Here is a 15,170-nt window from a genome sequence, read left to right as displayed (position 1 = left end):
AGATTTTGACGTAAAATATGCAACTATCTAGTTTTACGACAACAATCATAATTCTCAAACCGACCATTAGATCGAGCTGAAATTTTACGTGGAGTCTTCAACATGTTTTTCTACCTTGGTTTAAAATTTCAGGTCAATCGGAGTTCGGGAAGGCATCAAAACACAGGTCAACATATGTTATACAAATTTTGTTATTTACTTCCTTTTGACTAGTGGACTTCCTATTTGGCTAGGATTATTTTCCTAAAAGGATGTGGCAGCTTATTTTGGGAATCTCCTAATTCTCCAAAGATTTTTAATTGGTTGCAACATAGTTTTCATGTGTGGCAAGGATTCATAAATGTTCAGAATCCTTTTCTTACAAGGATTCTTTATTCATCCTAGCTATAAAAAGGAAAGAAGCCTTCAGAATAAATTTTACCTTTAGATCAGATTTCCTAGTCTATTTGGGACTTCTTGATGGTGACAAATCTGATTCTAGCATATTTAGGATGGTAATTTTCGGATTTGTATTATTTGTATTATTTTCTTCTTAGTCTTTGGGTTATTATTACTTATTTGGATAAATTGTAAGTGGGCTTCATATAAGTCCACCTAAGGGGGGTCTATTAGGTTTATTTAAGTCTAGAGTTAGTATAAATAAAGTCATAACCAGACATGTAAGTTAGACAATTGATATTAATAAAACTTTTTGTTTGCCGCACTTTGTGTGCGTGTGTTGTTTGTTGGTAAGATAATCTCCCTTCCATGGTTCTCTAAAGAATTAAAAAACAACTTATCGAAGAACAACTGTCTTTGTGACATCATCCTTATACTTCTCGTTCGCGAATCAATATTCATTGGGTGGGGGTTTCCGTTTCTAATAGTGCTAGTGCCTAGGTACAAGTTATCTTTGTGTCACACTCCTATCAAACCTGATTTACTTGGCTTTCCGAGAATTAGTGTCTTTGCGTGTGGGTTGCGTGACCACGAGGTTCACATCATTACATTAAAGCAAGTTTCAAAATATCTTTAAACATGTAAAACAAGCAACAGGTGTGCCTCATGGACATCAATTATTGGGTTAGTGAAGGATTATACCTTCCCAAAACTCAGAATAGTTACCACCCTTCTTCCTTTGAAAATCCAACCTTTTACTCAACCTTTAACTTATTGTTTTAGCTCTTAGATATCAAGCAATAAACTTGATTACTAATAAACTCCAAGAATAAGTTTTTTCTCCTTTCCTCCTTGCCTTTTCCTCCCCCTTGTTTTTGGCTGATTTTCATAGGGTATTTATAAGGTTACAAGTTAGGATTTTTATGGATTTAATCAAAGATTTATTATAATTCATAAAAGTTTTGCCCTTTGATCAAAATAGGAGTTTTGAGTATGTTTTATAGTTGTGAGCTTTATACTTATACTCGTTTTATAATGATGGTTTTGTAACAAACTTGGTTTTTGAAGATTTTGGTTGTTTTCCCAAACTTGAAAACCAAGGAGCTTTTCTGGCCTTTTGATCTTGAGAGAAACATAGTTGGATAAGAACCCACTAAGATGACTTGAAGTATGAACACATGAAAAAGATTAGTGGTTTTGTGAAATGGGTATCACAGCCATCAATAACTGAGTTACCCACTTTCAAGGCTTCGTCGAAGGAACTCTAATGTAAAAATCATTAAAGACCACCTAATCTTAGTAAATGAGAAGCGTACCTTTCATTTGGATCCATTCTTGCTTAATTTTGAGGGCTGTAGCTTCATATTTATTCGTTTGAAAGTGTCAATCCGATCAGCCTAGAATATGAAAATGTAGTGATGGTTGATTAGAGATAAGACGTTATTGAGTTCATTGAAGAAAGTATGATATAAATTTTTTATAAGAGTAGCTAGGGGGTGTTTCTTAGTTGAATGATGATGGTTACAGCCTTAGAGGTGGTCAGAAACGTTACATTCATTCACCTGAAAGTGCGTACTCGATCAACTAAAACTACCAAAGAAGAAACTAAACAGTGGCAAAATGACGCATTGTCTCGGTTAAACCCTAAAATAAGAGTTTTTAATTTGGAATTTGGCAAACTTTAATTTGATCCTTGTTCTTACAATTGCTTTTAATTGCACCCATAATAGCCTCCCAACTTTTAATTGCATGCAATTTCACCCCTAGCAAACTCAAATGCCAACCCTAAAGTTGATCGCCTATTTGATTTTAGTCCTTGTTTATGAAATTATGCATTTTGGCCCTTAATTGATCAATAAACTTTCAATTTCTTCAATTTAGCCCCTGATTTGATCAATTTCAACCTCTATATTCACGCTCCTTTTTGGTTTGGTGTTTGGTTTTGGATTTCTTCAATCAAGTCCCTAATTACTCATCAAACTTCAATATTTATGCAATTAAGCCTATGATTTGATAAAATTAGCTCTTTAAAATTGCTATTGACCCCTAGACTTTAATTTTTTCCTCTTAAAGCCTAAATTAATTTCAAAAATAATTTTTTCTTGCAATTAAGCCCTTAATAAATTCCATTAAACCTTAAAAAATTCCAATGAAGTCCTTAGACATCCAATTTTAAATTTTCTCTTTAAATTTAATATTCCTTGCCAATAGAACTTTTATTAGTTAACATTGAACTGTCAAATTTTCCAATCTTATGTATTTTGATCTTCCTTAACTAGTCTTTGGCAATGTTCTAGGCATCCTCCATGTTCTTCTCACTGATATATTTTTTTTATTTTCTTTAACCTTTTTTTTTAGTTTTTTGCATTCTCACCTTTTTCTTTGCATGTTTATATGGGGTCCAAAAAGGGGTAATAACATTGACAATCCATTATAGCTATCCAAATTCATCTTACTAACTATAAAGTCTCTATAGAGACATGTGTTAAATACACTATCACATAGTGGTGACCCTTCTACTTGACTTTAGTCCTTTTTACTTCATCTTTACATTACCTCTTCGATTTTAAGATTATGGAATGAGACTTTGAATGAGAACGAGCTTGTTAGTGAAGATGGTTGTGACTCTCGGCCTAACCTCTTATCCAATGGAGATCATGTCTAGATGACCTGCAAGAGAGAGATGCTCTTGGTAATATGATCTACTTCTTGTGGAAGTACGAGTATAATGTCTTTTTTCTACCTCATTCTGGTTATCTTCCTTAAGAAATTAGAGCTGATGTTGCACAGAAAGACTAATAGGGGCAACTAGTGCCACAAGCATAACAAGAGTTTGTATAGTAACTTGCAAATTCTAGAGAGTAATTAGTTGTCATTGGGTATCTAACATAACCTCAATAAGTGTCATCATCTATTGAGTGAGTTGATAAAGATCCATATGAGAAACAAATCAGAAGTTGGGAGGTCAATGACCTTTCCACATGGGGTTTATGTATTATCTGTTATAAATACTTTAGAATTGGATGAATGAGGAAGATCAACAAAGAAAACAAACTAGACTTTGTTTTGTTTCTCATAAACAACGTCATTGATGAAGCTTGAAACTCATTTAACTGAATTTAAGCTTCATTTAAGGATGATAGTTGTATGGATAAGGGTTGTTACCTGTAAAAAGCCTTCCGATACCAAAATCAGTTTAGGGTTTTTAGGTAGTGATAATGGAAAGAAAAATGAAAGTAAGATATTTATTCTATGTCTTGTCTTTAGAGAGAGAGAGAGAGGATAATTTTTCTCTTGCTAAAACCTTGAATTTTTTATCCGTAAGAACATGAAAAAAATGTATTTAATAACTAGAAACAATCTTTTAGTGCCTTAGTTGGCAACTCTATTCCTCTATTATATCTCCAAGTAGAGTTGTCACAGACTTATAACTTGTGATAAGAATATATTACAAGGAGAGGGAAAAAAGAAAAAAGAAAAAGAACTCAGTTGGCCTCGACTCAATCAAGTGTTGAACCTCGATTAAGCTGTGACCCAACCAAGAGTGAGTCTCGGTTGGGTGCCTAGTTGAGTATTGAATCTCAATTAGGCCTTGATCCAATTGAGTATGGGTGCTCGGTCGGGCTGAGGCCTTACATAATTCACCTTTTATCTTTTTCATCATCAATAATGCTCGACTTTAAATTGAGGTTTACACTCTAGTTACAAGCAGACAAGAGGAAGACACTTAAAGAACATGTGGGCATATGAGTAACTCATATTGAGGTTATTCAAATAGGAAAGAAACAAAAGTTTTTTGGAGACATCACACCATAATATTAATATTTGCATACTAACCTTCCAACAAGCATCAACATAAATGTATTCCTGCTGAATTTGAATTTTTTGACCAAAGCTTGAGAACAAGAGTAAGACCCATGTGTTTTCTGGGTAAACACACTATTGATGCAAACCTTGTGATCATATGGTCATACAACCCACAATTAAAATTGAAATCTGATCCCCAAAAGCCAAAAAAGATCTAATAAGAATGTGACATAATAGAAACATGTTCTAAGGCACCAGCACTATTGGAATTAAATCGAATGACGCCATGAAGCTAGTTAATATTTTATAAGTCAATTTTGTTCTTTCAAGAACCAAACAATACAAGAATCACTCTCACACACAAGCAATAAATTCAGAATAATATCATTCAATGACTGCTGAATTTCAGGCTTACAAGGAGTTTAAATACTCTTAGAAAATAATCCTAATGGATCTACTATTATGAACTAAATTAACCCACTTATAAAATTGACCCAAAACCTATATTGATAAGCCCAAAACATTGGTCCAAACAAGCCTTGGATCTTAGGTGAAAACCAAGTATTAATTAAGGCTAAAAATGAAGAAAATAATAAAAATAACAATTCTAACACATAAACTAAAGTTGTTGCACCTAATTAAACAAAATAATCTAAGATAGATAAATTTCCTAGTTTAAATAATGTTATGAACAAAATTTTTATTCTAGAAACACTATGATCTTTGTTGCCACATTTAGATATCCAAAATAAGCTAGGAAATTGATTGTTAAAGTTGTCTTCCCTTTAGTTTTCTTGTTTGTCTAGGATAATTAATTGTAACTTTAAAGAATCCTTTTAAAAAATAGAAACCCTTGTTTCTTATCTTTAATCTTCTTTATAGAATTAGAAAACTCTATAGAATAAGCTAACCAATATATCATTAAATACTTCTGTCGCACGTATGCGGCGTCGCAGCAAAAACATCCACCCTTAAATTCTATCTTATGTATCTATGTGGTAAATATGGGGAGACAAGGAATTCTTGTCTTTTATTAGTGGAAAAATTGGAATGGGAGTCGCCACCTAGTATTTTGGTCACAAGAAACCTTAACTGGTCTTATTGATCGGGTACGGGGATTGGTTGCGTAAAGGGAAGATATTAGCACCTCAAATACACCCTACGTAAGGTAAGCTGCATTGTTTTATTGCCTGATAAAATCTAAGGTCTTGTCATGCTTTCTAGTTGGTGGTCCGTCTATGGTTTAAGAAAAGTCCTTCTCGGTAAGGAGATCCTTATCTTATCGAATAAGTCTGATGTCAATAAAAGAATTTAATATCCGGAATACGTCTTACGTATAAAGTCGTAACCCTAGATATTAAAAGAAAACAAAATAATTTTTTTGGAATTTTTGAAATATTGGCCTAGTTCTCGTGACTTTAATAAACTGGTTATTAAAGCCAAAATGCATGCTAATACATATTTTTTAAATTTTCTTTGTTATATGAAAATAAAATATGATTTTTTATTTTTATGTTTTGAGAGACTTGGCCGTATGCATGAAAACAAAATATTTTTTTTAATATTTTGATGAAAACCGGGTATTTTAATATCGGATTTGTATCTTTACAATATAAAAATACAAATCAATACTAAGCAAAATTCAGTAGAAAATTGTGCGGGAAAATCACAAATTTTTTTGAAATAATTTTTTGAAGAAAATTTCCTCTTTTTTTTTAAGGATTTTTTTTTCTGGGCCGAACTCAGCTCAAAAGGAAACTGGGCCGAAATCAGCCCAAAATAAAATGGGGCCTCCTTCTACAGGGTTGTACTCAGCCCAGCCGCATTGGCTGGGCTGATGGTCCAGCCCGAAACAAACATGGACTGGTTACTGTGCATGAGCACAGTAACCGGTTAATTATTTTCTTGCTTGCAGAACGTGCATAGTGCTCATTCTGCATGCAAGAAGATGAACAGTAAACGGAGATAAGGGGAAGAATTACCTGGGATGATGAGCTTGGATAGATGAGCTGACGGTGATGCTGGTGACTGGTTGGGCGGTGGTGTTGCTGCGGTCGCTCTTCCTCTTCTTTTTTGTTTATGCGTTGCTTCGTTTTCTATCACCTTGCTTCTCTGTTTCTTCTTCCAAGCAGTGGTTCAAAGAGGAAGGTAGGCCGTGGTGGTGCTGCTGCTAGGATAATGAGCTTGGATAGATGAGCTGGCGGTGATGCTGGTGACCGGTTGGGCGGTGGTGTTGCTGCGGTCGCTCTTCCTCTTCTCTGTTGTTTCTGCGTTGCTTCTTCTCTTTATTTCTTTTGTTCCCTCTGTCAACAATGTTCTTCCCTCTCTGTAGCGGCTTCGTGGAGGTGCTGGTGGCAGCGGCCTGGGGAGCTGATTCTGGCTGGTTGACGGTTATTTTTCCTCTTCTCTGCGTGTTTTTTTGCTGTCTTTCCCCTCTCTGTTTTTGTTTCCCCCCCTGTTTTTTTTGTTGTCTCCTTCTTTTCCTCTTCCTTTGTTCTCTCTTTCTCACGCTTTTTATAGCCCAACACTGCATGCATTTTTTCTTTTTTGTAACTGTCCCATAACTGAAGCAATCTGCTGTTTTTGTTGCTGAAATGGCTCCACTGTCTCCTGAAACGGCTTTGAAGATAGGTGATGAAATAATGCTCTGAGACGGCATTGAAGAAAGGTGATGAAATAGTGCTCTGAAACGGCACCGTCTTCCTATCAAAATGGATATTTCTGATTTGGTCCTTGGATGTTTTTTACAATTTTGTAATCAAGCCCCCGGATAAATTGTAATTGAATCCCTTGATTTTAGTGCCTTTTTCGATTTGGTCCTTGGTTTCGGATTGTTTCAATCAAGTCCCTAATTGACCATCAAACTTCAATAATTATGCAATTAAGCCCCTGATTTGACCAAATCAACTCTTCAAAATTATAATTGGACCTCGGAACTTTAATTTCTTCCAATAAAAGCCTAAATTAACTTCAAAATCAATTTTTCTTGCAATCAAACCTTTCCATAAATTCAATTAAACCTTAGATAAAATTTGATTGAGTCCATAAACATTTGATTTTAGATTTTTCTTCCTCAACTTGAATTTTCTTTGTCAACAGGGCTCTCATCAGTAAAAAATATACTACCAAATTTCAACCTTTTGCATTTTTGAACCTCCTCAACCAATTTTGGTCTTTTTCGGCATTCCAACATCCTTTTCTCGCTCCTATTATTTTTGGATTTCTTCCAAATATTTTTTGATATATATTTTTTTGTATTTTCTCATTTTTTGTGGGAACCAAAAAAATGGGTAACAACAATTACCACCTCTTATTTTTTAATGTAGGTAGGATGAATAAGGAATCCTTGTAAAAAAAGGATTTTAGAACATTAATGAATCCTTACCACACTTGGAAACTATGTTGCAGCCTATTAAAGTTCCTTGTAAAATAGAAAATTTCCAAAACAAGTTGTCACATCCCTTGTAGGAAAAGGATCCTTGCCAAATAGAAAATCCATAAGTCAAAAGGAAATAAATAACAAGATTTGTACATCATATTTTGACATATATTGCAAGGCCTTCTCAAACTTCGATTGACCTGAAAGTTTACCCCAACATAGAAAAATACCTCTGAATCTTCTAGTAAAGTTTCAGTTTGATACAACAGTTTGATTTGGAGTTATGCTCAATAACTTAAAACTGGGCAATAAGAAGTTTAATGTCAAAATATGAATCTAACCTTGCTTGGATTGTATCACGTTGTTTGAGCATGCTAACTATACCATGCATTCATGATATGATGAATTAAATATAATAATTATAGATAGTTTTGTTCTATTGTAGAATATTCCAACAAATTTATTATTTAATATGATGCGTACCTCTTGATCATGTGGTCAAGCAACCCACAACAAAGTTTAAATACAACCTAGAAAGTTGAAAACCAGGTTTCATAGAACCTTGATCCAGAGATAAACTTGTACCTAAAAACCAAAGATATTGGCACAAACTTGGATCCAGATAATCATGTACCTAAGAACCTGAAGTATGTGAATAACACCATGAAGCTAGTTAATCTTCGATAAGTTAATTGTACAATTTTTATCCTTACAAATAAAGGTTGTTTGCAACACACAAAACAAAGAAAAAATCTTTTTATTCAAATCATCATAGTTATCCCCTCTATACTAATGATTCCTATGTTGTCCAAACCATTCCACATGGCCCATAGACACATTATCAAAATAAACATTGCCCATATATGTATTATCAGGCACAAACTCATCCACAATCATGTTAACTCGCCTAACATCCTTCCTAACATTAAATTCTCTTTGCTTGGGCTTATTTGAACCCCACCATGATTTACACATTGCCTCTCCAACTTATCCAACCTATCTCCAATTTCATTAACCATCTGATCCATCCGCTGATTCATAATTCACAATTGAGTTGCAATTTTATTTTTCCCTCTCTATGGTGCCATGTTATTTCTTGACTCTAAAATCTTTGAATCTAAAGAATTGGTTAGTCGACAAGAAATTTATATTCCCCACCCACTTCATCACTTGTTTACACTCCTTTCATGTTTCACTCAAGAATCTATGACGATTTGCAAGATACTTTATCACAAGACAAAGACACACTAAAATTAATTAATGATATGGAAAACTAAAATAACACAAAAGTTATCTCTAAGCTATAGAAATAATCTGATCAAAACTAGAAACAACTAGAAAAACTTGAAACTACCTAAATTTGTTTGAACCAAACCGATTGAACCTATTTTGACTCAAACCTATTTGATTTTTTGAATTCTTGATGCAACAATAAAATTTTTCTGTAAAATACATATTATTATTTTTTATCAAGAAACCTTAATTAACTCAAACCCTAGTGTTAAACACGAAGAAAATTGACAACGAAAATAAATACTCAAATTCTAAGAAGAAATTAAACAAAAACACGGAAAATAAAGGGATATAACTTGATTTTGAAGCCTAGATCATATACCAACTGATGTGGATCTCTTGATCACATGGTAAAGCAATCCCCAACAAAGTTAAAATACAACCTGGAAAGCTGAAAACTAGATTTGATAGAATATTGACCCATAGGTAACCCTGTACCCAAGAACCAAAAGTATTAGAACAAATTTGGACCCAGAGATAATCTTGTACCTAAAAACTTGAAATATACGAATGACATTACGAAGTCAATTAATCTTCACTAAATCAAATGTACGATCTATGTCCTTACAAAGAAAGGATATTTTACCATAAACAATCAAAAGGAAGAAACTCACATTAATTATCAACAAGCTGCCAAAATTTGCAGATCCCAAAAACATTATATAGTCTCCTCTAAATAACCCAAATGAATCATGTTTTGATTGCAAGTCAATGAACCCAAACTAGAAATCAACTAACATGAATCTAATAATGAAATAAATCCCTAAACAATGTCTAATGGGTAAGAAAAAAAATCCAAAATAAAAATAACTATTCAACATCAAATAAATAAAATAGGATAATAAAAACAAAGTTTTCATGCTATAATCCTCCATGTAGTTGAAATCTCCAAGTTCTCCCGTGTGGTGTTTTGACTGGATTTTTTAATGTAGGAATTCAACTAGGAAACTTTGTTTTGATTGCTACAAATTTCCTTTCATATACTGTCCTCTTAAGTCTCCTAGATGGGCTAGGAATACTTGCAAAAAAAAATCCAAGAGAAAAGTCCCGTTAAATTTCACCACATCAAGTCCATGTAGGACTTGGAATCCTTGTAAGGTATGGACTCCAATTCTTCAATGAATTTAAGCCATATTAGAAACCCTTGTAGTCCAAGCCCATGCACAAACTTAGAGACTAAATTAGCCTTGTTTAATCTTCCCTTGCTTTCCAAAATTAACCCATTACAGGTTTAGATTGAATGGCCCGAAAATAGTCAAGAAATAATACTTTGTCGACGAATTTATCAAAATAATAACATAAACTTTGACCAATTTACAAATATGTATCTGAACTCTGATTGACTTGAATTTTTATCATAATATAGTTTTACATGTCTAGTATTTCCTTGGAAAATTTAAGCTCAATCCGATGTGTGGTTTGAAAAATGTGTTCCATCTAACAAAACTAAATAGTAAATATTTAAAGATAAAATCCAAACCTAACTTGATTTATATTATGATATGTTGTGATAAGCGAAACATCTATTGCAGACCTCTCGCACTTCATTCTAGAAAGTTCTCCCATGTTAGTAGGGACTTCAGTCTTCACATCACCTATCTCATGTGACACCATGGTTAAACATTGTGAAAATCTAGGCACTATCACAAGAGAGAAGACTGGTTGTTCCATAAAGATTAATTTTTATAACTAAGTTCTTGTTTGGATGCATTTTCATTTATGTGTTGCTTCCTAGAAAGATTTAAAGCCTCCAAGCAATTCAAGAGAAAAGGGTGAGAGAGGTGGCATAGAGGGTTTTTTTTTAATTTAATAGAAAAATTGTGATATTTAATATAAAGAATCTTTAGTTATTAATTAAAATATAATAACAATCTAATAAATAATTTAAACTTCTTGTTTTATTTTGTAGTGCGTCAATAAAAATATAAAGCGTTACATAACTTTAAAAAATATATTAACCCTGAATGTAAACCATAATTTTTTTAAAAATAACTAAACTAGATAATAGTAATAATAATAAGATAATTTGGATAAGTTTTTAATACCCAAGTGGACTCGACAATTGTTGGATCCGTTGGCCATATTTGATGTTAGGTGAACTTGATAAAATATCTTGTTTAAAAGATTAAATGCAACGCACCAGTGCTGGTTGGCTATGCTTGCTTTGCTTGTCAAAGTAGAGTTCAAAGATGTGCTGTCTCCTGGTCACTTGTTCCGAGAAAAGAGAGATCCTATCTAGCAGCCATCTCTAATTAGTAATTAGTAATTAGTAATTAGTAATTCTACTGTCAAACCAGAGAAACGCCCGAAAGTTAAAACCATGTCTTGTTAAACCGACCTCGGTTGATTATAGGCAAATTTTAGTTTGTGAGTCAGATGGATTTACCAAAGCTCACCACTCCTCTCACATTCCTTATCCTCTTGCAAGGAAGCACAAGTTATTTTTAGCTCAAGTTTTAAATTTGGATAAGAAAAGCAATTTCTTCTTCGTTTTGGATATTTTTTTTTATTAGAAAAGCCCTAGTGTTGAAATGCCAACAAGGACACAGGAATATTATCACCATTGAAAGAAATGAAAGGCAGCAATGTTTACCCAAAAGTTGGGGGCCAATAATGTAGGAAAACCAGAAGACCTCTAAAATAGTAATCTTCTTTACTCATTTCCTCCGCTAATTCTTTCATAGTTTTGGAACTCCATATTTCCATAAATTAAGTGCTCAACTTCCGAATCTTTTGTAAGAGAAGGACGAAGAAAGATACAAAATAAATAGTCCCACAAGAAACAAAACAAGATAGCAAAAAAGGGTGAGGAAGCAGAAGAAACGAAACACCATCCTTCTTCTCTTTTGTTTCTCTACTTCTCTCCCGGCTCTGTTGTTTAAGAAAGTAAATCAATCTCTTGGTTCTATAATTTTTATTTGAGTGCATACCATCATCCTACATTTCTTGCAGAATTAACCCATTTTGTTTTTAAACCAGGATCAATCATTTGTGTCTTCTTGATCTTGCCAAAAAAACACATTTGAAGAAGGAAAAATGGGTGACGCGTGCAAATTTGCTCTACATGCAGTAGATGGGAGATGGTTCTCTGTTTTTGCCTCCTTTTTGATCATGGCTGGAGCTGGTGCTACATATCTCTTTGGCACCTACTCCAAAGATATTAAATCCACTCTTGGTTATGACCAAACCACTCTCAATCTTTTAGGATTCTTTAAGGATCTCGGTGCTAATGTCGGGGTCCTTTCTGGACTTCTAGCTGAAGTTACACCAACATGGTTTGTGCTTGTGGTTGGTTCTGCCATGAACTTTGCAGGGTACTTCATGATTTGGATGTCTGTGACTCAGAGGATAGCCAAGCCTGCTGTTTGGCAGATGTGTTTGTATATTTGTATAGGTGCCAATTCCCAGAACTTTGCAAACACAGGAGCTCTTGTCACTTGTGTCAAGAACTTCCCTGAAAGTAGAGGGGTGATGCTGGGTATGTTGAAGGGTTTTGTGGGGTTAAGTGGAGCTATCTTTACACAATTTTACTTGGCCATCTATGGAACTGATTCGAAGTCTCTCATTCTTCTCATTGGGTGGCTCCCTGCTGCTCTGTCTGTGATTTTTGCTTACACAGTTCGGGAAAGGAAGCCAGAGAGGCAACCTAATGAGCTCAAGGTGTTTTACCAGTTTCTCATTGTGTCAATTATTCTAGCTTTGTTTCTCATGGCTATGAACATAGTTGAAAAACTTGTTGATTTCTCTAAAGCAGCCTATGCTGGAAGTGCTACTGTAGTTTGTGTTATGCTTTTTATACCTCTCATTATTTCCATCAAAGAGGATTGGATCCAATGGAACCTCAAGCATCAAGAAGGAATGAAACCTGCTACAGAGGCAACCGCTGAGAAGAAACTAGATATTACACCGGAGGTGAAGTCCGAAATCTCAAAAGAGCAAGAGGAGAAGGTTCAAAAATCTTGTTTCCTTACCATATGCAACAAGCCACCGAGAGGTGAAGACTACACAATCTTACAAGCACTTTTGAGCATCGATATGCTTATCTTATTTGCTGCAACATTTTGTGGCCTTGGTGCAAGCTTAACAGCAGTGGACAACTTGGGCCAAATTGGTGAATCGCTAGGATATCCAACTAAAACTATCAAATCCTTTGTTTCACTAGTGAGCATATGGAATTTTTTTGGAAGGGTCTTTGCTGGATTTGTTTCTGAAAGCTTACTAGTGAAGTACAAGATGCCTCGTCCATTGATGATGACATTTGTTCTCCTCTTGGCATGCGTAGGCTACCTCCTCATTGCCTTCCCCTTCTCAGGTTCAGTCTATGTAGCATCAGTGATTACGGGGTTTTCATTCGGTGCACAATTGCCATTGCTATTCGCTATAATCTCCGAGCTCTTTGGACTCAAGTACTACTCTACACTGTTCAATTGTGGACAATTAGCAAGTCCTCTTGGCTCATATATACTTAACGTCAAGGTCACTGGGTTGTTATATGACAGAGAAGCAGTGAAAGAGCTAGCAAAGAAGGGCCTGGATAGATCAGCGGTAAAGGAATTAGTCTGCATTGGGGTCCAGTGTTTCAGGCTACCATTCATAGTTTTGTCTGCTGTGACATTTTCTGGTGCTCTTATTTCTCTGATTCTGGTGATGAGGACAAGGAAGTTTTACAGCAGTGATATATACAAAAAGTTCAGAGAGATTCATGGAGTGAAATGAGAACATGACACAAATGAAATTGAGGGGAGATGTAAACCTAGCGAGGCCTGACTGGGTGTCAAAGGCAACTAGATGTCTTGACATGCCTTCCAATTGAGTAAATCACCCCTCTACCGCCGTTCGGAGTGGTTTGTCTACGTGGTTAACATTGAGTTTCAACCATTGAAACGTGATTTCAATCGCTTAGCAAAGCATATATTTTAAAAAAAAAACTCTTGAAAGATGATATTTCAACTGTGATTAAGACACATGATTTGATAGAAACAAGAATGATCTCAAGAAGGTTATGTATGTAGTTGCCAAATTGATTGTATTAGCTTTTTTTTTTTTTTTTTTTTTTTTTGTAAATTCTCATGTACATGTTCTCGTAAAAAATTAAATGAAGTTTAGTTTTTTTATTTGCTTTATAGAAGTTTAAAATAATGAATGCACTTGGGAATATTTTTCTTTTTTCCAAAACTATTGACCTTACAATACCTTCTAGAAACAGTTTTCTTTTTCCCAAAAGGGTCCAATCTTTTTTCCAAAAACAAATGTACTATTTATTTACTTAAAACAGCTTAATCCAAATATCTATTTTGAAACATGAAATAGAAGCAACTTTTAACCATTTGTAGATTCTATGAATAGCAAATTAAATTATAATAATATCCAATAACACATTTCATATATTTTAAAGAGTTATAATATACATTAAAAAAATTAAAATTGCAATAAATGGATGGATCATGATCTTATCCAAGTGTAAGCTCTACTAATAGTTTATGAATATTTTAAAAAAATTTATTTTCCTTGAAAAAACCAAAGGCACCTAGATAAAGGGTTCTTGAAGAATTTTGCAACTTAAAAAAAAAAATTGGTTGGGATATGTGTGCAAAATATATGACTCGAAAAATATAATGAAAAATTAGATAGTAAAAATGAATTATAAAATTATAAATATTTTTTTCATGATTTAAGTAAAATTTTATATCAATATGTATATGCTCACTGAACCATTTAAACACCTAAAATTGTCTCTATTGATAATTTTTTGATAATATTTACAGTAAACTTTTCTTGAATTCTTATCTTGGAGCAAACATTCCAAAACTATAGTTAAGGATCTAAGTTTTACCTGCTAACATGCATAATAGAAGGTTATCAAGGTTATATATATTAAACAAATAAGAAAGAATTATTGATTATCACTGGCTTGAATGTGATAAATACCCTTGTTTATCGAGTTAAAATATTTTTTGTTTGATTGTAATGATTTTCAAGTTTTTAAATTGATTTAACACTATATACATGTATTTATTTGAAAAATCACAAATCAACTCGTGATTTTAACAACATTGCATATAATCACTCAAAATTATCACCTATCAAGCTTTGATAATTTGGAAGTAAGAAAAAAACATTGAATATGATAATTTAAAATAGGTTAACGTTCTAAAAATCATTGCCTAGGAAAAAAAACATAAGAAATTGAAGCTTTCTTTGGTAATTAGGTGTAAAGATTTTTTTTTTTTTGTAGAAGTTTTTTTTTTAATTGAAAATATATTAAAATAATATTTTTTTATATAATTTTATTATTTTTAATATTAACATATTA

At 33.5% G+C, this 15,170-nt stretch overlaps 1 protein-coding gene across 3 annotated transcripts; it reads left to right on the top strand.

Moving 5' to 3' along the window:
• The first annotated feature begins 11,481 nt into the window (after positions 1-11,481).
• LOC7463316 (protein NUCLEAR FUSION DEFECTIVE 4) lies at positions 11,482-13,996 on the top strand. Of its 3 annotated transcripts, none has more exons than XM_024608373.2 (2): positions 11,482-11,500; positions 11,837-13,996. In XM_024608373.2, exon 2 carries the CDS (start codon positions 11,894-11,896, stop codon positions 13,571-13,573), a length of 1,680 nt encoding a protein of 559 aa, XP_024464141.1. In that variant the 5' UTR covers positions 11,482-11,500; positions 11,837-11,893; the 3' UTR covers positions 13,574-13,996. The 3 variants fall into 3 exon arrangements, with proteins under 3 accessions (XP_024464141.1, XP_002313536.1, XP_024464140.1); XM_002313500.4 differs by lacking the exon at positions 11,482-11,500 and adding an exon at positions 11,511-11,662; XM_024608372.2 differs by lacking the exon at positions 11,482-11,500 and adding an exon at positions 11,515-11,743.
• Positions 13,997-15,170: the final 1,174 nt, after the last annotated feature.

Source organism: Populus trichocarpa, chromosome 9, assembly GCF_000002775.5.
Source record: "Populus trichocarpa isolate Nisqually-1 chromosome 9, P.trichocarpa_v4.1, whole genome shotgun sequence".
Lineage (NCBI taxonomy): Eukaryota > Viridiplantae > Streptophyta > Magnoliopsida > Malpighiales > Salicaceae > Populus > Populus trichocarpa.
The sequence above is the reverse complement of the archived record's forward strand: the minus strand, read 5'-3'. Positions and strand labels throughout refer to the sequence as shown.

Excerpts from the sequence above, each read along its gene's own strand:
- LOC7463316 (XM_024608373.2), top strand. The coding sequence starts at position 11,894 with ATGGGTGACGCGTGCAAATTTGCTCTACATGCAGTAGATGGGAGATGG.